Source organism: Panicum hallii, chromosome 9 (genome assembly GCF_002211085.1).
Source record: "Panicum hallii strain FIL2 chromosome 9, PHallii_v3.1, whole genome shotgun sequence".
In the NCBI taxonomy this organism is placed as follows: domain Eukaryota; kingdom Viridiplantae; phylum Streptophyta; class Magnoliopsida; order Poales; family Poaceae; genus Panicum; species Panicum hallii.
In genome coordinates, this window is record NC_038050.1 from 57,020,909 (window position 1) to 57,046,202 (window position 25,294).

The 25,294-nt window shown below is 47.7% G+C and overlaps 3 protein-coding genes across 3 annotated transcripts; all 3 read left to right on the top strand.

Moving 5' to 3' along the window:
* Positions 1–6,729: 6,729 nt before the first annotated feature.
* LOC112874523 (MLO-like protein 9) lies at positions 6,730–11,481 on the top strand. The gene is made up of 15 exons (XM_025937892.1): positions 6,730–7,012; positions 7,244–7,301; positions 7,409–7,605; positions 7,797–7,913; positions 8,011–8,071; positions 8,266–8,354; positions 8,674–8,748; positions 8,816–8,904; positions 9,275–9,324; positions 9,596–9,636; positions 9,723–9,896; positions 10,248–10,283; positions 10,372–10,439; positions 10,526–10,586; positions 10,834–11,481. Exons 1-15 carry the CDS (start codon positions 6,872–6,874, stop codon positions 11,287–11,289), a joined length of 1,713 nt encoding a protein of 570 aa, XP_025793677.1. The 5' UTR covers positions 6,730–6,871; the 3' UTR covers positions 11,290–11,481.
* A 402-nt stretch (positions 11,482–11,883) lies between these two features.
* On the top strand, positions 11,884–14,925 carry LOC112874521 (putative pentatricopeptide repeat-containing protein At3g25060, mitochondrial). The gene has a single exon (XM_025937891.1). The coding sequence runs from the start codon at positions 11,996–11,998 to the stop codon at positions 14,036–14,038; it is 2,043 nt and encodes a 680-aa protein (XP_025793676.1). The 5' UTR covers positions 11,884–11,995; the 3' UTR covers positions 14,039–14,925.
* Positions 14,546–23,983, top strand: LOC112873185. Its single transcript, XM_025936204.1, has 11 exons — positions 14,546–14,655; positions 14,887–15,216; positions 15,656–15,776; positions 15,907–15,953; positions 16,479–16,534; positions 21,336–21,764; positions 22,326–22,486; positions 22,577–22,772; positions 23,118–23,255; positions 23,337–23,483; positions 23,568–23,983. The coding sequence occupies exons 1-11, from the start codon at positions 14,546–14,548 to the stop codon at positions 23,786–23,788; spliced, it is 1,956 nt and encodes a 651-aa protein (XP_025791989.1). The 3' UTR covers positions 23,789–23,983.
* Positions 23,984–25,294: the final 1,311 nt, after the last annotated feature.

Sequence of the window (25,294 nt, forward strand, 5' to 3'; positions counted from 1 at the left end):
TATCTAGTGTGTTATATTATATTTTGTACTTAATAATTATATATAGTTTATTTTTTCATTGTATTAGTTCCTATCAATATATAAATTTTCTATTCTATCGTATTTCATATATCAAATGTTATATAGAACTTACTTGGTGGAACCATGATGAACATATCAAGTTGGAGACGATCTAGTAGAGGCACGAGTGCTTAATATACTGTCTAAAGTTTAAATCAGTTATTGAAGCATCCTAATGACTTCAAATGAAAAAAACTCAAATCTACAAAGTTGTAGATCTCATCGAGGGCTACAATTTGCATATAAAAATTAGCTTCATCCGAGTTCGTATGAAAAATATAATTTTTCTAAGGTCAGACTATACTATCGTGCCGGTGGAAGTGGCGTGACAAGCTTGACACGTGGAATATGCTGGCAGACCCCTTCCGCGCGCTCCAACGTGCACACCTTGTCTCACCAATGCATGTGGCGCGACAACATTTTTTGTCACGCCACACGGACCGGTGCGACCAAAAGATTTAGATCTGAAAATATTTATTCGGGTGGGTTATTTTTAAAATAAAGTTTTAAAATAGGTTAAAATAAAAAAAACTACATTTGGGGAGTATTGATCACATGTACAATTCGGCAATTCAACAAAATTCCTCTGACGCCCGCATCCACTCCTCTCGGGCGGCTCCCAGCAACACCGCCACTCGCCCCGTCCTCCACCTTGTCGCCGCCCGAGCAGCGTGTCGGAAGTTTGGTAGCGGCAAGGACGGCGGTGGCGGGTCTCCATCTCTAGTTCCTCACATCTCCTGCTTCCCTCATCAGGATCTGGTGCGAGTTAGCTCGATGCAGAGCGCCACGGCTGCGTGCGGCAGCTCAGCCGCATGTGGTGGCGAGGGCGAGGGCCATGGGCCGGCGTGCCCTTCCCTCTCTCGCTCCACCGCTTGCCGCTCCTGTCACTTGGGTCGCTGCCGCCGGCCGTCGGGCGTCGGTCTCGGTGCATCTAGATCCGTGGTTTCGTGTCCTAGATCCACCTTTTGTGGCTCGGGGTGGCCTTCTTCCCCGTCAATCTCTCATTCTGTGCCGAGGACGCAGGGGATACTTCCCCGCAGAGATGGCCGCGCGGTGCTCGTGCTGGTGGCGGAGACGTCGCGGGGGACACCCCGTCCTGCTGCTCTGCATGCACGCCCGTGCGAGCCATCATCTACAGGGCGCCACGGCCAGGCCCGTTCTGCGCTTCCTCGACCTCGGAAATGGCGGCCGCCGATGCCTCCCCTGGTTCCCCTTTTCGTGGTGGCCATGGGAGAGGCCAGTGGTCTGATCCACCCGACTCAGATCGGTTTTATGGGACTGCAGTGGCCGTCGGTGGCTTGCTTACCCACGTTGGCGATGATATTATCATGCAAGAGCTTCATGCGAAAGTTCTACCTGACTGTTTTGTTGGGCCAACACTGGTGGCGCTCTTTGAGCGTCGTTTTCCTCCCTTGAGGCGCTATTGCGATGCTTTCTGCAAAGGTCAGTAGTTCTCAGGGTGAAAACCTAATTCCAGCTCGTTGGATAGGCGACGATGGCGTCTTCAACGTCGTGTTCTCCTTGGAGGCGTCGTCCTGGAGGTTCTGTGCACCTAAATTCATTGCCTAGGTGGAGTTTACTTATATGGTTTCTACCTGAAAGGATTTGGCAAGCAACGGACAATTCAGACATCAAATTTATAAACAAACGAGAGATGTCTTGGATTGGTGCTGCATAAAGATATTGCAAGACTAAAATGTGAATGGAGAAGAAGATTAAACCGTAGAGCTTCTAGTTTTTCTTTCTTCTTTTTAGAGTTTTCTTTTTTTTTTTGTGTTTGTGTTTGCAATCCTCGTTTTGAGGTTTTAGAGTTTTGAGGTTTATAGTCTAAAAGCTCTGGTAATTCTTAGCTGTATGTATCCACCATGTGGATATAAAAGACCGATTTATAACTTTAATTTAAAAATGCTATCCTTCACCCGCTGCACCATTGCACTGGTCAAGCGGCGGGTGAGAGACGCAAGCGCCGCCATGCCCGAAGAGATAAGCGGATATTGAATTAGCCGCTTGCTTATGTTTGCTAATACTGGTGGCAAGTTTAAGCTTTTGTTTGTTAGGGTGTGTAGATCTGTCACTAATTTTTGAAGAACAGCTGCAGCGGCAACATTGGTAAGGAAGAGGAAGCAGATTTTTTTCCCCTTGCACGTGTATGGTCTTCAGCACCAACCATCACTATTAACGGTAGATTTAACGGAATGGTACAGAAGGGATAAAAAAGCAAAAGTCGATGGCAGTAAAGGGATGTCTAAAGTTGAGAGATGACTATAAATTCCAATAGCATACAGGAACTTTTCTCTTTCTTCCTTGAGCAAAACCAAGCGCTGACAGACGGGCTGGATTGTTGACTCGTCGTCCTTATCCACCAAAGACGATACCGGGCCAGGCAAGCTTCCACGGGCGGCGCGGAACGAGCTACCCACGGGCCAACAGGCCCCGCACGCAATTGCAAACAGCTCGCTTTACCACGAGTTCGTCAGCCCAAGTGCATGCACGCAGCCCACGCGAGACGAACGCCCTCCCACCCATCCATACACGAGTAGGGTTCCCGGCCCGGTCGCCATGCGCGCGCGCCGCCCTTCGCCGGTTGTCCCGCGCGCGTGACCGCCATATCCGCGTCGACGGAAGTGGGAACCGGGACGGGGAGAAATCGCGGCGCAGATGCCAATCATCTGCGTAAACTACGCGAGCCCCCAGGAAAACTTGGATTTGCCGGGAGCCCGAGGGCAGTCGGCGACGGGGGCGGCGCGGCGGTCAGTCTGGTTGCTGCACCCTGGCCCAATCACCCAACCACTCGCGCGGCGGCATTCTGATTTCTGCACACAGCACAGTAAACTAGCGGTGGCTGGCTGTGGATATCTGACACTCTTCTTCGGGTCCTGAGCCCGAGTCAATCTGCTGGAACCAAAGTCTCCCACCGGCCAGCCACTTGCTTTCAAGTTTCACCCGCTGGCCATGGACGCATCGCGTGCGTGTCTCCACGCAGCAGTTGCAGCATGCTTTATCTTATCGAACAGGGCGCTCGTTAGATCACTTCCAAATTCCAAATTTTTACGCTCTCTCTTCATCACATCAATTTTGGGACACATGCATGGAGCAGTAAATGTATGTAAAAAAATAACTAATTGCACAGTTTAATTGTACATTACGAGACAAATCTTTTGAGCCTAATTAGTCCATGATTAGATAAAATTTGTCAAATACAAACGAAAGTGCTACAGTAGCACTGTTGCAAAAACTTGGAATCTAAAAGGCCCAGATCATGAATGTTTCCGGACTCTGGTTCTGTTCGTTTCCTACCTTCTAAATTTTAGACCCATCACATCAAAGAGAACCTTGCTATTTAGAAGTATTAAATAAAATCTGTTTATAAAACTTTTTGCACAGCTGGGTGCTAATTCGCGAGACAAATTTAATGAGCCTAATTAATCCATAATTTGCCACAGTAATGCTACAGTATCATCCGCTAATTATGGACTAATATACCTCATTATATTCGTCTTGCGAATTAGCACTGGGGTTCTGCAATTAGTTTTGTAATTAGACTTTATTTAATACTTCTAAATGATAAGATTCTCTTTGATGTGACCTCTCTAAACTTAAGGCCCTAAGAAACGAACGCACCCTCTGTCTCTATTAGTGATCAGCAGAAGGCCAGAAGCTGTGGATGGATGGACCACTGGCTCGCTGCCCTGTTTCCTTGGCACGGGACGGCCAGGGGCGGAGCTAGGGGGTGGTTCGGATGGGCCATGGACCACCTTGAGAATCCAGTCCAAGGCACATTACCCCCTTGTCTAGCAATCTAGATCGATCCATTCCGAAAAAAGAAGACATCGTGTCCGTCGCCTCCTTTCACTGAGGCATTGTTGTGCGTTCAGTTTTTCCCTCGAGACAACCGTGCGGCACTGACTGAAATTAGAGCACGGAACGTTAGGCCGTTGAGCAAGAACAGCGCTGCAGCAGCTAGCATCGGCAAATACTTTGGTACTAGGCAGCTAGGCCTTGTTGGCGGCAAGCACAACACCACGGCAGGGACTACCGGAGTCCGGAGACCTGCGAGCCACGACGCCATTGCACGTATGCACGCTTGTACATTATGGTTGTGTCGACTGCATTAAGCAAATTTCAAAAATATTTATTTTAGAATGTTGGTTTCGATAAGTTCTTATTTATATATTGTTATTAAAAATTCATATTAAGTTGCATTGGACCACCCTAGACTGAAATCCTAGCTACGCCACTGGGGACGGCTAATAGAGGGGTGTTTGGTTATAGGGAGTAAAATTTTAATCTCTGTTATATAATGTTTGGTTAATTATAAAATTTGGAAGTTAATTCGCGAGACAAACAAGCCTAATTAAACTATCATTAGTACATATTTACTGTAGCATCATATTGTTAAATCATGGACTAATTAGATTTAATAGATTTACTCGCAAATTAGCCTCGATCTGTGCAATTAGTTTTATAATTAGTTTATATTTAATACTCCTAATTAGTAATAAATATTCGATAGGATAGAGACTAATATTTAGTCCGTGGAACTAAACACCCTCACGGACTGAGTGACAGAAAGTTGAAGCCGACTTGCCTAGGAGGATTGAGGCCCGATTGGTTTCTATGGATTAAAGTTTAGCCCCATCACATCAAACGAAAATTTTGCTATTTAGAGGACAAAATTTTTTACATAGATAGGTGCTAATTCGCGAGACGAATTTAGTGAGTTTAATTAGTCTATAATTTGCTACAGTGGTACTATATTAACCATCTGATTAGATTCGTCTCTCGAATTAGCTCAGAGGTTCTGCAATTAATTCTACCATTAGATTTTATTTAATACTTTTAAATGATAAGATTTTATTTGATATGATAGCTTATCCTACTGGAACCAAACACGCTCCTAGTATACACTTATACATGTCGGACGGGAATACTCATATACTTACAATTATCCAGAATCATTAAGCGAGCGTGGAGGACATGGACATCCTGTCCCCATGATGACATGATGATTGCCACGAGCCCACGACACTCCAATCCAAGAACCACAGCTAACAAGGACATCCTCGTACGATACGACACTCCCGTGCGCTTGTTATACTAGTAAAAGTGAACTCTCAACTTCTCGCTCTTGCGCTGCAGTACAGTATAGTTGGCTCCGCCTAGAGACTGCTGGTGGTAAGACTTTGGCGCTGTTGCTGCGGCTGCTGCTTGCTCATCATGGTGCTCTAGCTTAGGATTAAAACAAAAGCATGGCCCGCCTAGAGACTGCTGGTGGTAAGACCACCACGTCGGTGTTTTTTTTCTTCCGATTCAGACCATCTACTGTCGTTGTCAGATCTGCAAACATGCCATGTTCTCCGGCTGCCATCAAAATCCTCAGCAGCGCTCATGAGCAGTAGCTACCTTCGCGCGCGGTGCAGCGACGGGAGACATTGTGGTCACGATGCCCAGAGCCAGATGCCCGTCTCTTCGTAGCAGAGTCATTAGCCATCCTTTTTCCCTTCAAGAAAGTGACGACGCGTAGCGTGTACGTCGTTCGTGACGAATTGTACCCACATGAAGATACGCACAGCTCTTTTCTTTTTTTTTTTTGTTTTTTGGCCAGGCCGGCCGCTGAACGAACCTCACATACATTCAGTTGCAGGTGAAATCGATCTCTTTTGTTTCTCTTTGGAGCGAAATCGATTTCGATTTGGGACATCTCTATGGGCACGCGCACCAGATCAGTATCTAGCTAGATCTGCGCGACTGTACGACACCGAGTGTGGCAGCGTCACAGACGCTGGCACGCTGCTGGTCCATGGCTCCAGTTGCATCCACCAAGTTGTGCGCGTCGTGGTACGAAAGGGACCGGTCTGAAGCCAGGGACGACGGATCTCACGTTCGCGCACCATTACTGATTGCCCCACACCGCGAGCTCAGCAGGAACATAGTTTGCTGTCTTCGCTAATGCAGCTAATAAGCTGGGATGAAAACGGAGAAGGAACCTCTTTATGGTTCGTCAATAGGATATCAAGAGGTGCCCCACTAATAATTATAACCGGAGTGTAGCCCGCTGTCCTATAAAAAAATACAATTCTAGTCTTTTAAGATATATCAGTAGTAGTGTAAAAGGACTCTCATGGTACTCTTATTTGTTAGCCACGTGCATTTAGTTTTAATATAATTAAATCTGACCATTTAATTAATTAGGTAAATAGTGGAGATCCAATTTCTAAAATTACACTATTTATAATATTTTTAACTTTTTTTTATGGAACGAAGGGAGTACTAAATTTTGGAACGTGGGGTATCTTTTTGAATAGGAAGGTACCAAAATCCAAGTTATAATTTCTATTGAGAACGCTTTAAAAAAGTGTCACTGGACTAGGCAGCTGCCCTCAAACGCTAGCTTGTATTTAAAAGGCAATTATTGCTGTGCTTTTTAATGAGGATTTGTAATGAAATAGGAAAGCATGACTAAAGCCAGCTAAACCAATGCTTTTCTTTCCTTCATGTTTTCCTTTCAGACAAAAAAAAAAGCCCTGGAGAGAGGGAAACAAATTAGTCAGGGGCCATTCTGAAGCGATACGGAAAAGGCAAGGACTAAATCCCAAAATCAGCCACCGCCGCAAGGCACGGTTCTTTACTGCGCCCTGTCGTTTGAACTGGGCGCTGCTCTACTAATAGACGCGCAAGCGCCTATCTCTGGGCAGGCACGCGGCGGGCGACACCGGCAGCCGTCTCCATGAACGCACACTCCGCTCCTCCACGCCGGGAAAGGTTCGGGCGCACGGCCGGCCATTAACACTGCCGCAAGAGCGGAGAGGAGATGGGCGGCGCCGGCGGAGGAGCCGCCGCCAGCGGCACGAGGTCGCTGGACCAGACGCCGACGTGGGCCGTGGCCGCCGTCTGCGCCGTCATCGTCGCCGCGTCCATCCTGCTGGAGGGCCTCCTCCACCACCTCGGCCAGGTACGCCGGCGCTCCCGTTTTCCCCCCATCAGTCCCCTCTCCGGCGGGATTCTCGTCCTTCTCCGCTTCGCTTGTTCCCGTTCTCAAATATAATTTGATTTTTTTTTTGAGGAGGGATATAATTCGATTTGTCGCGAGCCTTTTCTAATTTAATTAATCCGCTCCTCCTCTGCTGCGTTTTGGATGGCGCCGCTGATTTTGTTTTCTTGGGCGCTGTTTCTCTGCTCCTAGTTGCTCAGCAAGAGGCGGAAGAAGGCGTTGTTCGACGCCCTGGAGAAGGTTAAATCCGGTAAGCGGTTGCGTCCCTTTCCGCCAGTTCGAACCATCCGTAGCACTCCTGTCATCCACAGGCGAGCGAGCACGAATCTAACGCGGTTTCGAGTTCGGCATGCGCAGAGCTGATGACTCTGGGGTTCATATCGCTGCTGCTGACCGTGACGGGGAGGTACATCTCGCGCATCTGCATCCCGGCGGGAGCCGCCAACACCATGCTGCCCTGCCGCCTGTCCGTCCACTCGGAGGCTAAACAGCCCGAGGGCCATGGCCGACGGCACCTGTCTGAAGATCCGAGCTACTTTTTCTCCTGCCCCAAAGTGAGTGGCGACTAAGGTGCAGTAGTAGTTTACTTTGTGCATAGGCAGAATTTGTCTCGTTAGAATCTTGAGTGCCCGGGTTGTCGGGGTAAAGAAATAGCTCTTGTCCTTATGTTTGGGTGTATCTGTGGAGAGGTGCCAGGCCATTTCGATCTGTCTGCTCGCCTGTGCTGATCCAAATGACATGGCAGGGCATGGTGTCGCTTGTTTCAGCCGACGGGATGCATCAGCTGCATATTTTCGTGTTCTTCTTGGCCGTCTTCCATGTCACATTCAGTTTCTTTACAATGTCCCTAGGTAGAGCAAAGGTATGGTCGGTTCTCAAGCATTACTTTTTTCCACCTCAAATCAGTCATGGACAAAAGTTGCAAGCTTGCAGTCACTCTGAATTTTGTTTCTACGCAGACGCGTATATGGAAGGTGTGGGAAAACGAAACGTGCTTACCAACCTATGAATTCCAATATGGTACTGTGCTATCTAATTTTTTGATTGGCCGTTGTTTCATATGGTTTATGTGAAATGTATGACATACAGTTGTAAACTGCTATATTCCTATGCCAAAATTATTACATTCACATAATTGATTAGATTCTTAATCTAATGCTGGTCTGGTCCATCCATTTTATTTGAAATTTTTTTGTCATATTAAACTTTTGCAGATCCCTCAAAGTTCAGGCTTACTCATCAAACATCCTTTGTGAGGCAACATGCAAGCTGTTGGAGCAAAAGCACGATCCTGCTCTATGTTGTAAGTTGTTTCATGGCTCCTTTGTATGGCTGCATTTGTTCACTTTACTTCATGTTGAATATTTTCTCTGGTTAATATGCACAAATGGTTTAATAGTACCAAATATTGAATGCCAATGGTATTTAGTTCAACAGATGAGTTATTTCCAGTTGAACCTAAAGATTTTATAATAAAGTCATAATGTGCATGCAACACGGGAATAAAATGATCTGACTAAAGTTCAGCTTCTTATACATATATGTGTATTATATGCCCAGAGATGAATTTAATTCCTTTGGAGCTCACTGCTTGCTATGCTTGTACTTGATGTAAATTGTAGGTGAGCTTCTTTAGACAGTTCTTCAGATCTGTTCGGAGGACAGACTACCTTACTTTGCGGCATGGATTCATTGCTGTAAGTAGCCTCTGATTTTGAGTTATTTCCTGCTGTCGGATCCAGCTTCTGACAAATGTTTGTATAGGCTCATTTATCCCCGGGGACCAAGTTCAATTTTCGGAAGTACATCAAGAGGTCATTGGAGGATGATTTCAAAACAGTTGTTGCCATTAGGTAAGGAAGCCTGATAATCTCGCTTGTGTAGTTATACTGTTATACCTACATAATTCACATAAAGTATATTATCTGAATTAGAAAATACAATTCAGGCATTTCTAAGTGGCTCTTTCATTTCATTGATAGTTGACAGTATTATTCCCAAAATGTGTTAATGATAGGTATTCTTTTTATTTCAAGAAAAAGATAGGTTTTCTTTTCCTTGTTCATGTTTTTAATCAAAGAATTATTAGAACATTCACAATTATAGAACTTTGTACACATAACATCCAAATTATTCTGCTTGTTTCTTTTTTTATGGCTTCTTGGTTTCTTTCATCTGTCTAGTAACATCATGACTCATTTGCAACATCAATTATTTGTTCAGTCCACCTTTATGGGCCTCTGCTCTGGCTGTCATGCTCGTCAATGTTCATGGTACGTCATTATCTAATTTCCTAAACTCCCATATTCCCAGAAAATTACATGCTGCCAAATTATTTATTGTAATTCTCGTAGCATGTCTATACTGGTGGAGCATTCTTTGATTTGAAAGTAACTTGGATTACACCTAAGTAAGATCCAACCCTCCAACAGACCAACTCTCTGGCTATACTTCATGTGCTATTTGGCTTGATGGTTTCCAGGACACCATGAAATTCTAGAGGTCCATTATTAATTTCTTTTGGTTTGATTATTCTCTTACCAGGATGGCACAATTTGTTCTGGTTCTCAACAATTCCCCTTGTAGTAAGTTCTTACAGTGTTTGTTTATTATCTTTTTGGTGGTAAAAGGTTTTGCGTGGCTGGTGCTAACAACACTTTCCTATTCGTAGCTGATTCTAGCAGTTGGAACAAAGCTGCAGGCAATAATTGCTATGATGGCTATTGCAATTACAGAGAGGCATACAGTTATTCAGGGCATGCCAGTGGTAAAACTGAGTGATGATCATTTCTGGTTCGGGAAGCCTCGTCTGGTTCTCCATCTCATCCATTTCGCATCATTCCAGGTCAGTAGAGGCCAGAAAGCCAGAAAAGTTCCTCATGAACAAGCATGCTAACTGGAACATAAAGCATCTGGACAAACAAATGCATGGTATTCTCAACCTTTGTTGTGCGTATTAATCAAATGAAAAAAACTCTTATAACGAAAAAGCATCTGGACAAACATATGCATGGCGTTCTCAACCTAAGTTGTGTGCATTAATCAAATGAAAAAAAAGCAGATCTAATGAAAAGCAGAGAACATTTGATTTCACCATAATGACTTTTATCAACAGTGCTGGTAGATATTTTTTTAGAAAAGAAATCTTGCAAATAGTTCTTATGCTTTTATCTAACTGTGTTCTTTCTTCTTGCAGAATGCATTTGAGATTACATATTTCTTTTGGATTTGGGTAAGATTGTTTTTGAGATTTGGAAGCATTTTTCGTGCCACAATTGTAGTATGTTGCAAGACTTTGCTGATAATAAACCTCTGTGCAGTACGAGTTTGGGCTGAGGTCCTGCTTCCACGACAACTTTGAGCTTATTATTGCGAGAGTCTGCCTTGGGTAAGTTTCAGATGATTTTGCTGTTTCATTGTTCAGAAATTTCTACTTCTTATTAACCATTTCTACCTCTTTATTCCCTTTTACAGGGCTGTCGTCCAATTTACGTGCAGCTATGTCACCCTTCCACTCTATGCCCTTGTATCTCAGGTGAACACACATTCACAGTGCATACTGACATTGATTCAATCACCAACAAACTTTATCAATAAATAAATCAATCACCAGCCAGCATTTTTGTCGGAGCGAGAACTGAATTACTTCACTGCACAGACCGCACTAACATTCAGAACTCAGAAGGGCTGCCAAACTCTCTTGAGCCTGAGCTAGTATTAGCTTTATTTGTCTCTTGCATTTATCCCTTGGAAGACTAACTGGGGAGAGGTTTGTTTTCCAGATGGGGTCGCAAATGAAGACAACGATCTTCGACGAGCAGACAGCGAAGGCCCTGAAGAAGTGGCACAAGGCCGTGGTGAAGAAGAAGCACAACAAGGAGTCGTCAGATGACCCTTCCGAGACCCAGAGCGCGGACACACCAGCAGGAGGAACGGAGGCGAGCGAGTGGCACCGGCCGCACGAGGTGCCGGTCCGTCACCTCCGCCGCTACAAGACCATCGCGCACGTCGGCGGCGCGAGGAGCCCGCTGTCGGACTCGGACTACAGCGACGCGGACGACGCCGAGCCGGTGTCGTCGTCGCAGACCAGGCACCTGATACCGCCGGCGAAGCAGCGGAGCCTCGACACCGGGCGCAAGGAGGTGCGCGTGGACGTTGTGGAGACGGCGGCGGCGCCGCGCGACGGCCACCAGGACAGCTTCTCGTTCCCGAGGCTGTCTCCTCGCCACGACAAGTGAGCTGAAAGAGCAGCCTGTTAGTGCTTAGCAGCAGCAGCAGCAGCAGCAGTAATACTAGTTGATGCTAACCTATATGAGACCGTGCTTTAAATGATAGTACTAGATTATTAGTAGTAATAGTAAACTAGTAATTCATCAGCTTTGTAGTATAGCTGCTTGGTGTAAGTGATGTGTGGATTGATGAACTGCAAATGTTTGTTTTGGGGGGGGGGGGGGGGGGTTGGTGTGGGCGCTAATTCAGGTGTAAGGAGCCTAGAGCCCTGTATATTCGTTGATGTACTTGGACGCTAAGTGATTTCATGGAACTGGAAAGCAGAGTAAAATCCATGGAACCTTCACTTGGAGGGGATGTTTTTCTACACGGCTGCGCCTTCAAACTGAGTGATAATGATACGCAAACAGAGGAGCTGAGAAAGTAAGGTGATACTACTAGTATCGTAACAGTAATGTGGACGTTCACTGATGCTAACTTTGCTCAGCAGCTTGAACTAAAAAAATTAGCACTGTATTTTTTTAAAAAAAAAGTATTGAAACTTCGGCCGTCACTCTGTTTGTAACCTCTGGCCTGTGGTATTTTGGGCCAGAAGACTGTTTTCTCTAATGGGCCTAACCTGCGTGATAGCTAGCCCAATTTGGGTCGCACCACCACCACTGCCTCCTATAGCCCGCCTGGCCGGAGATCCCTTCCCTTGCCGCTCCAAATGCTATGCGCCTTCCCGCCTTCCTCGCCGACCAGCGCCGCCTCCGCCGCGTCCTCTCCCCCTCCAGCGCCACGCTCGCGACGCTCACCCGCCTCCACGCCCTCCTCATCGTCTCCTCCTCCAACCATCTCCTCGCATCGCTCGCCGCCGCCTACGCCCGCTCCGGCGCGCTCGACGCCGCGGAGTCCACCCTCGCGACCTCCCCCGCCTCCCCCTCCTCAATAGCCGCCTGGAACGCGCTCCTCGCCGCGCACTCTCGGGGCGGATCCCATAGCACGGCGCTCCGCGTCTTCCGCGCCCTCCCGCCAGCCGCGCGCCCCGACAGCACCACCTTCACGCTCGCGCTCTCCGCGTGCGCGCGCCTCGGGGACCTCGCCGCCGCGGAAAGCATCAAGGACCGCGCGTTCGAGGCCGGTTACAGCAAGGACGTGTTCGTCTGCTCGGCGCTGCTCCACCTCTATTCGAGATGCGGTGCAATGGGGGACGCTGTCAGGGTGTTCGACGGAATGCCGAGGAGGGACCGTGTCGCGTGGAGCACGATGGTTGCTGGGTTCGTGAGCGCTGGGAGGCCAGTGGAGGCGCTTGGTATGTACAGGAGGATGCGGGAGGATGGCCTGGATGGGGACGAGGTGGTCATGGTTGGGGTTGTACAAGCGTGCGCGGCAACAGGGGATGCCCAAATGGGGGCCTCAGTTCATGGGTACATACTGCGGCATGGTATGAGGATGGATGTTGTTGTGACGACGAGCCTTGTGGACATGTATGCCAAGAATGGGAGGTTTGATGTGGCACGCCAAGTGTTTAGAATGATGCCGTACAGGAATGCTGTCTCATGGAGCGCACTGATATCTGGGTTTGTGCAGAACGGTCATGCGGATGAGGCACTTGATTTGTTCAGAGAGTTGTCAACTTCTGGGCTTCAGCCTGATTCAGGGGCACATGTTAGTGCGCTGCTAGCTTGCGCTGATATGGGACTCCTGAAGCTAGGGAAGTCTATACATGGTTTCATCTTGAGGAGGCTTGAGCTTAACTGTATTTTGGGTACATCCATCCTTGACATGTACTCCAAATGCGGCTCCCTGAAAAGTGCACAAAAGCTTTTCGATAGAGTTTCCTCGAGAGACTTGGTTTTGTGGAATGCGATGATTGCTTGCTGTGGCACTCATGGACGTGGTCATGATGCCCTTGCTCTGTTCCAAGAACTGAACAAAACTGGAATAAATCCTGATCATGCCACATTTGCTTCTCTTCTGTCAGCTCTAAGCCACTCTGGTCTTGTGGAGGAAGGGAAATTCTGGTTTGATCGCATGGGTAAGAAGTTTGGCATTGAACCTGCAGAAAAGCATTATGTATGTATAATTGATCTCTTAGCACGTTCTGGTCTTGTGGAAGAAGCCAATGACCTGCTCGCATCAATGCAAACTGAACCGACCATTGCAGTTTGGGTCGCTCTGCTTTCAGGTTGCTTGAATAACAAGAAGCTAGAGCTTGGAGAAAACATAGCAGAAAAGATCCTTGAGTTCCAACCTGAAGACGTAGGTGTCCTTGCACTGGTATCAAATCTCTATGCCGCTGCAAAGAAGTGGGACAAAGTCAGGGAAGCCAGAAAGCTAATGAAGGATAGCAGCAGCAAGAAAGTGCCTGGCTACAGCTTGGTAGAGGTCCGTGGAATGCGCCACATGTTCGTGATGGAAGATCAGAGCCATCCTCAGCTTCAGGAGATCCTAAAAATAGTCGCGAAGCTTGATTCTGAGATGAGGAAGATGGGTTATGTTCCGAGAACAGAGTTTGTGTACCATGACCTCGAGGAAGGAGTGAAGGAGCAGCTTCTCAGCTACCATAGCGAGCGGCTGGCCATTGCCTTTGGTTTGTTGAACACCAGCCCTGGAACGAGGCTCCTGATCATCAAGAACCTCAGGGTCTGTGGCAACTGCCATGATGCGATCAAGTATATCTCGAAGATTGTCGACCGGGAGATTGTTGTCCGAGATGCGAAGCGTTTCCACCATTTCAAAGATGGGGCCTGTTCTTGTGGAGATTACTGGTGATTGTGTCTGACTGTTGAGGCACGGCTGTCTGTAGCTTGGGCAGTTCAGTCACCTGGTGTTGATTTTGGTCCAGTTGGATGCAGAGAACTAGCAGAATTCATACAGGTTCTGTTAAGTAAATTTGACCCCAACAATCCTTCGATACAGAAAACAACAGTTCACTGCATCATCATAGAAGAAGCAGAAAAGGCGCTGAGAATATTCCAGTGCTTCAAAGTTTCAAAGTCAACCGGAGGGCAAATGGAGTGGCAAATGAATTAGGGCAGACTGGTAGGGGAGAGCTCTCTTCTGGTTTTGTTTCTAAAGGTGTTTCTGCCTGCGCGTCGGCAGCTTTGGACCTTGATCATAAACATGATCTGTTAATTTAATATAAGATCTCCCCATTCTTGAAAAAGCAACAGTTCGCTGAACCTGGTGCTGATCCTTGTTTAGTTGGCTGAAAGAAGTTTCCTCCAGTCAACTAAAGTCCTATAGACATCAACTCAATCAATCCTTCGATGCAAACGCATGGTTTCCATGTCTGTCTCGTTCCCTCTTCCATCATTCACTTACCTAACCCGAGAATCTGCGGCCAGGAGAATCACTGGGGCAACGGATTCCTTCATCCTGTCCCGCCAGTATTGGAAAGCCAAACGAAACATCTTGGAACTGACGACAGATAAAGCAACCGTTGAGATGCACGCGGCCTCTTCTGCTTTCCCCCGCACAGCTTCCGTCCAGCACCGAAAGCCTGTGGGAACCTGCAAGCCGCAACACAAACACTATGCTCTTTTCTCCACTGTGAAGGATCAAGAGGGGCAGTCATTCATAAATTCATAATCCATTCTGTAGCAGCACACACTCTGAAGTTTCTTGAACATTAAGAAACCATGCTATATATGTGCAACACAGGGATTACATTCGCATCGAGCACAAATCAAATCTGCCAAGTTCGTGTGTCAAAGGAAGATTTCACGAGTACTCCCTTCTGAAGTTCTTATAGGCTACCATCTCCACGACAAGGAAAACAAGGCTCCATCGTTCAACACTCATTTACTGTCCTCTCATCACAAAGCCCGCTGCTCCGTCCGGGCAATGTATCTGCCCCGGCCCCAGGACTGGGAGGAGAACAACCATGGTGGCAAAGGATCGTGCCGATCAGCAATGGCGAAGCGACCCCGGTGCTCCTGCAGCTTCGAGTGAGCTACTTGCTACAGCCTTGCTGCCTGTATTTTTAGGTTTTGCGGTATTTGTTGATCTGCACGGGCAGGACTTGGTTTGTCCTCCTAAACATGCGTTTGGTTTCGGCAATGTATAAAGTAAGAAGGTTCCATCTCATATTTAGTTGGAGACATTGGGATAAGGCATCTGCTGCATGTGGGTCCCACCTGCTGACCTGCCAGCCCCTCTTCTTTTCTTATCCATCCCCTGTGCTGCTCGCTTCTACTGCCCGCCCACGCCTAGCCGCTCGGCCCGCCTTCACCGCTTTAGAAATGGACTCGTCCTATCCAACTCCAAACCAAACACCATAAAAATAGGGCTTCTCTGTCCTGTTCCACTTCGTCTCACCAACCAAACACATCTGCCATTGCATAAGCACATTTTTATTTTCATTGTTCTTCTTTGTGTGCTGGACAGTGACAGGCACGTGGAGCTGCTCGAGGAGATGCGAAGAATGCTACAGGGGCAAAACGAAAAGATTGAATCCATGTATAAGGAAAATCAAGAGCTCCGTGAAAAAGTTTCCTTCCTAACAGCGGTAAGAGTTTTGAGGATTTGATTTCAAATATTAGATTTTTGTTGGGAATAATTGCCAATTTGGCAGTAACTGCTAGTAGGTGTCATTTTTCACATCTTAGCTAGTTAATCTCTTTAAATTACGTTGACAGGATACAAGTAGATTTGGTGGTTATCTACAGCAATCCCCTGCCCTAAGGTTGGTAATCTTCTCATGGATACCATGAGGTTCATTTTTTCTTGAAAGTTTTTAAGTTGTTTGAGATGCCTGTAATTTTTTTTTAACTTTGAGCTGTCTAGTAGCACAAAGAATATAGTACCTGAATTCTATCTCGAACTACCTATTTTGAAAATAAAAATTGAAAAATAGGAGAAAAAATAGGAGGGGAAAAACGAGAGAAGCAAAAATCACTATCGAAGGTTCAGTTTTACGGAAGCCCTGCCCAACGGAAAGTTCTGTCCTACTTTAACTAATGCTATAATGCGTAAATCGTTAGCAAATGGTGATGCACACTCAGCCAAGTGATCTTTGTTAATAAAATGGTCCTTAATTTCTTATTGGAGGTACAATTGTACATCAACTATATGTGCCAAGCATGGTTAGAAATTTCAATGTTCAATATCATCATAGATAACGATTCCAGTCTCATTTCTGCAGCATATCCTAAACTAAATGCCAGACTCTTATGTGCTATGTGTATCATTTCTTTCCACTACTTTTCAGGATATTATCTAATAAAAACCTCAGTGTACCTCTTCGTTTGATATTTGTGAATTCATGTGGTAATGATATGTACTACAACAACAACAACTTAATCTTTTGCCCCAAGCAAGTTTGGGTAGGTTAGAGATGAAACCCACATAAAACAAGAATAAGAAACACAAAAATGACACAAGCCAAAGGAAGAGTCAGGGGTTAAACAAAAAGTAACAAAGATCACTGTCGGAGGAAATCTCCAGCCGGGTGGCGGAATGCACCCGCCTAATCCTAGTTTAGGAAGAGTTTGGGGGAGACCTAGGAGCGCTTGATCGATGGGCCGATGAACACGGGGAGGACATGAGGATTTAGAGTGGTTCGGACCGCCGGAGCGTAATACCCTACGTCCACTTGAGTGTTGTATTGATTGTGGAAGCTTGGAGGAAAGCTTGTGGGTCTAGTCCTTGTGTAGACTGAGAAGGGACTTCCGGAGGAACCTGTGTTCTAACGGGTGCCCTCTCCCTTTTATAGTCCAAGGGGAGTGCTTACACTGTGCGGGGTCCCGACAGGTGAGCCCGGCTAATAGGAGCATGTAATATGACAGATATGCGATCTTCTTCTCCAGCTCCATCCTGTAGTCCTCACAATCGAGAAGTTGATGTGCGTATCTACAGCCTGGATATGGCCGTGTGCCGCCTTGCCGGCACAGTGGCTGCTGTCAGTGTTACCCAACAGTAGAAGCCGTGCTGCCACTGTTGGGTCAGATCCCTCTAACAGATGAAGAAGCAGCGCTGACCCTGCCGCGCCGTCGTCTCCGCGCGCACTGTTGCAGCGCACGCCTCAGCACACATGCAGCAGGCCATCATTACTCACGCGCGCGGCGACGTGATGTGGCTACACGCCGTCTACCCGTGCGCAGAGCACAGTGACGCGCCGCCTTTGAAATAGGCGGGCTTACCGTGGTGTCAGTTGGGCAAACCATGATTTGACTTGGGCACACCCGGCCCACCTACCCGCATTTAATGCGGGTGTTGGGCTGGCGTCCCGCAGAGGGCCTTCTGCCATGGGCACGTGGCAGGGACGGCCCTGGAGCTGCCACCTTGGCAGCACATGGCGGCGCCAGACCCCATCCCGGAGGAAAAGGGGGGTCCGGGCCCCCAAGGCCAGTTGGAGAGACAGGCCCATAGGGGTCTGGCTCCCACACGTGGCGGCGCCGGACCCCCTGGGGGGTCCGGGCCTGTGGAGGCCATCCCCGAGTACCTTGTCCTCATGGGCACGTAGGGGCGCCCCTATATGAGCTCGGGGGGGAGGTCCGGAGGCCACGATCCCAGCTGTCAGGTCCGGGCCGTACGTCCCGTCTCCCAGAGGACAAGGGTGAGGTCACGGATAACCTCGTGTCCATCATGGCGGACAGACTGTCAAGTGACTCCCTGACGGGTTAGGCCCGCGGAGATGCCGATCTCCTCGTAGCGGACTATTACGACCTTCTGGTCGTTGAGCAGTTTCTTGGCGATGATGAAGGATAGGCGGTCGAGCATGTGGTGGCGCGCGTTCACCACGATGCGCTTGGCGCACACGCTGGAGCCGGACACCATCGCGCCCTTACCTGTGAGGCGACAGCGAGACGCTAAGGGTCTGGACACCCTAGCAGGAGGTACCCCTGTCCGTATGTACCGACAGTCACGGTTCAGGTACGTTAATTGCTAATCTCCAAGCGCTCCTATCTATAGCTAATTCCTTAGCGATATTCCACTCCTTAAGGTCTCTCTTAACCGTCTCGTCCCAAGTTAGTCTAGGTCTACCTCTACCTCTCTCTACATTATCGCCCCACTTTAAAACTCCACTACGCACCGGCACCTCGGGAGGCCTCTGTTGTACATGTCCAAACCATCTCAACCGATGTTGAATCAGCTTCTCCTCGATAGGTGCCACCCCGACCCTATCTCGAATCTCTTCGTTCCGGACTCTATCCCTTCTTGTATGCCCGCAGAACCAACGCAGCATACGCATCTCTGCTACACTCAGTTGCTGGACATGTCGCCTTTTTGTAGGCCAACATTCAGCACCGTATAGCATCGCCGGACGAATCGCCGTCCTATAGAACTTACCTTTTAGCCACTGTGGCACCTTGTTGTCACAGAGGACGCCAGAAGCCTGCCGCCATTTCAACCAGCCGGCTAAAATTCTATGCCTAACATCTTCATCAATGTCTCCATCTTTCTGAAGCATTGATCCTAGATACCAAAATGTATACTTTTTGACCACCACTTGACCTTCGAGGCTAACGTTCCCATCCTCATGCCTAGTCGGGCTAAAGTCGCACATCATATACTCGGTCTTGGTCCTACTCAGTCCGAACCCCCTCGACTCTAATGTGTGTCTCCACAGGTCTAACTTCATATTAACCCCTGCCCTACTCTCGTCAACTAGCACCACATCATCAGCAAAGAGCATACACCAAGGGATATCACCCTGCATGTCCCTTGTGACCTCATCCATCACCAAAGCAAATAGATAAGGGCTCAATGCTGACCCCTGATGTAGTCCTATTTTAATTGGAAAGTCACTGGTATCGCCATCACATATTCGAACACAAGTCGTCGCATCCTTGTACATATCCTTGATGAGGGTAATATACTTAGTTGGGATTTTATGTTTTTCCAAGACCCACCATATGACGTCTCTCGGTACTTTGTCATACGCCTTCTCTAGGTCAATAAAGACCATATGTAAGTCCTTCTTCTCCTCTCGACATCTCCCCATCAACTGTCGTACTAAGAAAATCGCCTCCATGGTCGACCTTGCAGGCATGAACCCAAACTGTTTTGGGTCACCCTTGTCAATCTTCTTAGACGATGCTCGATAACCCTCTCCCAAAGCTTCATCGTATAGCTCATCAGCTTAATCCCCCGGTAGTTAGTACAACTTTGAACATCTCCCTTGTTCTTGAAGATCGGTACTAATATACTTCTCCTCCATTCCTCCGGCATCAAGTTTGATCAGAAAATTAAGTTAAAAAACTTAGTTAACCATACTACCGCCCTCTCGCCCAGGCATCTCCATACCTCAATGGGGATGCCATCAGGACCCATCGCTTTACCTCCCTTCATCCTCTTCAAAGCCTCCCCAATCTCTGCCTCCTGAATCCTCCTCACAAAGCGTCTGTTGGTATCATCACATGAGTCGTCCAACTCGAAGGTAGGACCCTCATTTTCCCCATTAAACAACTTATCCAAGTATTCTCGCCATCTGTCCTTGATCTCCTCATCCTTCACCAGAAGTCGATCTGTCCCATCCTTGATGCATTTGATTTGGTTTATATCACTTGTCTTCCTCTCACTGGTCCTAGCGATCTTATAAATGTCCTTCTCTCCTTCCTTCGTACCTAGCCGTTGATAAAGGTCATCAAAAGACTGACCTTTCGCTACACTTACAGCTTGCTTTGCAGACCTCTTCGCTAATCTATAGCCCTCGATGTTGGTTGCGCTCTTGTCGAGATGAAGGCGTTTGAAACACTCCTTCTTCTCCTTAATAGCCCTTTGCAACTCGTCATTCCACCACCAAGTCTCTTTCACTTCCTGCTTGCCTCCCCTGCTCACACCAAACACTTCTGAGGCCACCTTCCAAACACATGTCGCCATCTTTAGCCACATATCATCTACATCTGCTCCTTCTTCCCAAGGCCCCTCGCCTAGCATCCTCTCCTTAAACGTTTGTGCCTCTTCCCCTCTAAACTTCCACCACTTCGTTCTCGCAATCTTGGCACGTTTGTCCCGGTGAGCACGTACCCGAAAATGAAAATCCGCCACCACAAGCTTGTGTTGGGGGACAACACACTCTCCAGGTATCACCTTACAATCTAAGCAGGCACATCTATCCTCTCTCCTAGCAAGGATAAAGTCGATTTGGCTCGAGTATTGTCCACTATGGAAGGTCACTGGATGGGACTCCCTCTTCCTAAAGAGGGTATTCGCTAACAGCAGGTCGTAGGCCAACGCAAAATTCAAAACATCCTCCCCCCTCGTTCCTACTATCATACCCGAAACCCCCGTGTACTCGCTCATATCCTACATTAGTCGCACCCACATGGCTATTGAGGTCGCCTCCTATGAAGAGCTTCTCACTGATAGGCACGGTACTAACCATGCTATCAAGGTCTTCCCAAAATTGACTCTTGGAGCTCTCACTAAGACCTACCTGAGGGGCATAGGCATTGATCACATTCAGAACCAAATCTCCAATGACCAACCGCACTAGGATAATCCGGTCGCCTTGCCTCCTAACATCTACAACTCCATCCTTAAGGCTCTTATCGATCAAGATGACTACACCATTCCTACCCGAAGTTGTCCCCGTGTACCAAAGCTTGAAGCCAGAACCCTCCACCTCCTTCGCCTTCTGGCCCTTCCATTTAGTCTCCTGCACGCATAGAATATTTACACGCCTCCTAATTGCTGCATCGACTAGTTCTCTTAACTTACCTGTTAGAGACCCTACGTTACAACTACCTAGACGAATCCTAGTTGGCTCGGCTAGCTTCCTTACCCTTCGCACCCGTCGAGAGAAATGCGAAGACCCTTGCTCATTTTTCACTATACCCGGGCGCAGATGTAGCGCGCCACAGAGGCTTCGACGACCCGACTCTTGCTCACTTATCATCGTACCTGGATCACGATACGACCCGCCCCTGAGGGGATGACGACCCGGCCCTTGCCCATTTAACACCACACCCGGGTTCCGATGTAGCGCGTCGCTAAGAGGGTTACGCCCCAACGAATTTCTTATGGGTTTCATTTCCATTAGAGTGGCTGATTTTTTACGCTGGTTCGCCAAACCTAACACAACCCTCCACATTTTCTCATCGCGGGCTTGGGACCGGCAAAGGCAGTGTTGGTAATGATATGTACTCAATGCATAAAATAGAAGCAGATGATGAGAACCTCCTTCAGGTTGCCTTATATGATCATAATGACCAGATCATAACATGTGAAACGTTTTCTTCCATGAGAGTTCACATTGGAGCCGTTCATGCTGATTTTGATGAAGATCATAAAGGACAATGGACTGAAGAGGACTTCCATAGTAAAATAGTAACAGGGCGACCTGGAAAAGAACATTTGCTATCTGGGAATCTGTATTTTAGGTTGCAAGATGGTGAGGGTTATCTCAGTAATGTCAAGTTTCAAGATAATTCCAGTTTTGTTCCTAGCAAAAGGTTCGAGTTGGGGGTCATGGCTGCTGACGAAAGAATCTCCGAAAGAATTCAAGAAGGAATAACAGAATCTTTTGCTGTGAAGGCTATTCGCGGATTCTGTGAGTTCATGCTCTTCATTCTAGAACTAATGTTACGTTTGGTCATTTATGTTTTTTAAATAACCTCTACAGGGAAGACGCGAATATTATTAGCAGCAACACCAACTTACATTATATGATTGTTACTTTCTAGTTTAGTTGTCTACTTTTGATTTATGGCTGTTTTTTATATTTCCTACTGAATCGTTTCTGTCCTTTAGGTTCTATCTGTCTAACGCCTTTATGAAGGGAGGGCATTCTTATCCTTCCATTCAACAAGAGGAACAATGGATTAGTCTTTTACCTAGTTTTTTTTTTTGTTATCCAAGTCTTTGTCTACTCTTTGTCCTAAAGCCTAGACCCCCTGGCCATTTTAGCCATGCCATCCTGGTTCTCCTAACTCCTAAATACAATACAACCCCATAATTATGTAAGCGAGTAAATAGCATTACAGAAGTTGACTGCTACATGCAAAATGCAACATGTGAACAGAGAACCTTTGCATCCATCTCTCACTTATTGAGGCCCCTCAGGGAAGCCTTTTTTTTATTAATGAACTCTATCTGGTGGCTTTCTTTACAGCAACAAACAAGAGTGGCAATCCATCCCCACGAGATGCTGTATACAAACTGAGCCGAATTGCAATGAACGGTGATAGGCACAAGCTATTAGTGCAGAATGGTATCGAGATGGTGCGGAACTTTTTACAATTCTACAGCAGGAACCCGGAAGATCTGCGCAAAGTATGAGAATGGATTAAAATCATTACTTATGCTAATCAGTTCTTCAATAAAATGTGGCTGACATAGTATGTCTAATATCACCCTATGTAGATTATGGGAAAGATTTCTGACCAAGATTGGGATACGATCGTCAATCATGCTCATAAGTGCAATCCAACGCCAGGAATTTACTCTGGTTGCATGCAAGAGAGGAATGTGTCTCATGAGCATGCGCCATTTTCTGGAAGCAATATCAGATCATACCTTAAGGGATCATGCTCAGTGCAACAAAGTCCGACAGTGCAAAGTAGGTTTGGCCTGGCCTCTTTTGAGTAATGTAATCTGATTGTTCCATTATTCCTTCTTTCCCTTCATATTGAACGCTTCTTGACTCACGGATCTCTGTCGTTTTGGACATCCGAGTCACAGAAATCCACATGCTTGAACCATGGCTAAGGCTCGGTCTCCTTTTATTATTACTACTACTGCTATATTTACAATTACTATTTCCTTTCTTTCATCTTTTTTTTTATCTTCATGTGTTTCATCTCTAACTTACCCTAACTTGCTTGGGACTAAAAAGGCTTTGTTGTTGCTGCTGTTGTTACTACGTATCCCCATCACAGTTTACCATTTCCTCAAAATCTTGCAGAACTTGATGTCCAAGAAGCTCACCAGCAGATGTCTTCAACATATTATGGAATAGCACCTGGCACATCATCGGAAAATGTGTCAGGTAAGTCAAAGCACCAACCAGATACTACTACAAACCAGAACACGATGCCCAGTGGTAGTATATACCGTGTGTTTAATCACTTCCAATTTTCCAAAGGGAAGCTGACTGTTCATTCTTACCCTGAATATTCTGCAGAAGAACTTGAGGGCTTCCAAGTTGTCAATCAGCAGGTTTCATCCGTAGGAAATGAGATTCTGCCTGATTCCTCCATGGATAACAATACCTTGGAAGGCCCAAGCTCGCAGCAACGACGTTCTTTGGAGCTCGATGCGATACCTGAAGGTAACAGCTTTATCTTTTGTACTAGCACTGTTTCTTCCCTAATGTTTTCAGGATGAGCAGTTGTGAATCGTGTTTCTTCGACAGGTAGTGGAGTGGTACCCGGTAATCCATCTGCAAATGACACCACCCGGGTGCACATGTCAGCGCTGCAAGATGGTTTCCTTGAAGACGAGTCCTGGGGTGATTTTGATCTCGCTGAAACCTATATGGGAGACACCAGAAGTGTGTACTTGGGCATAGTGGGGGATTTTCATCTTTCGGCGAAGCACGAATATGAGCCATGGAGGACTTTCAGCTGCCAGTGAGGCCGGCAGTGCAAGTAATAGCTGGGAACTTCACCGTTCAGGAAAGAAGACGCCTTTGTCTGGGACTGGCTTTTACGCGATTGATTTGGTCTGCCAGTGAAGTGTGTAGTAGAATTTTTTATACAGAATGATCTGATATAATGTTGTCTGCTCTCTTCTCCCCAATCACCATCGTGTGCTCTGCTTTCCTGGTTTCGTTGGCATTTACACTGGCATTCTAATTGGGCCACCGATTGGCTGGGTCAACGTGCCACTAATGCGAGTCAACTTTCTTCTTTTCTTTGTATTCCCTATAATCTATTTCTACAGGTTTTTGCAGCAGTTATAACGCTAGTACGCAGCAGGCAACACAAACAGGGCCCATGGTCGATACGAGCTGTAGCGTAGGCGACCATAACCCGCACGGACACAAATGGAGCTGATCTGAAGCAATCCATCAGCGCAAAAGGCACAGACAGAAAGTTAGAAACTTTTTTTTTCCGAAAGATCAGAAAGGTAGAAACTTGGATCGTTATCCGCTGCATAGGCGTCTCATCAGAAATGCCCCCAAATTACCTTCCAGCAGTGGTCATAGAGCCGTAGCATGTGTAGGCAAACTATTCCTGCACGCGCGCAAGAGTCGCCGTGTCGTGGTCGCTGAGAGTCCCACCGCCATTTCCGGCACCAGCTCCAGCACCACAGACCCTACCTGTCCGGTATCCACCGGTGGCCGGTGCCTGCCACCACCGATGGCGACACCGGTCACCTGCGGTCCCGCACGGACATTCGGTGCACCAGCACCACCATCCCGTCCGTCACCCGCCGTCCACGAAATACAGCGCGCGCAGGGGCGCCGCCGAGCCGGGCGCGCACGACGTCTCCCCCTCCGGCTCTCGCGCCGCGCCGGGCTGGGGCTGGGGGCTTGGCCTGCGTGCGCGCGACGGCGGCCGGTGGCCGTGTGGGCGGGCCGAGACAGCGACGCCGCCCGAGAAAGGCGCGCGTCCCGGCGGTGGAGCTTTCGCGGCCGTGGGCGTGTTTCTGTCGCCGGGAAAACGACCCGGGGAAAAGGTGGCAGCAGGCGAGGCGAGCAAAGGAAGGGGCGCTGGCATGGCGTGGCGATCTCGGCGAATCTCGCGGACGGTGGAGTGGTCCTAGATAACGTTTCCGTGGACTTTGCGGGCAATATCGCTTCGCTCATCGGGGGCTTTGTGTGTCAGCGTCGCGGTGTGTGGTTGCGGGACGCTTGCTTGCTTGCTCACTGCGGCCGGAGACCGATCCGCTTCCGGACCTGCACCTGCCACGCCCCTGCCCCTGCCCCCATGTGGGATCGTGTGCGGGTGCCGCTTCGGCTGGCGTCTGAACTGATCAACTGAAGCTGAGCCTCCCTGGCGGCAAGGTTGGCCTCTGCCGCCGATGATTGGGGGGCAGCTTTTTTATTGCAACCACTCTGCAGGTTTGTTCAGTCAAGTTCACCCATTGTTGACCTGGAAAGGCGGCTGTTTGCTTCGCGCCGTGACATGGAATCTC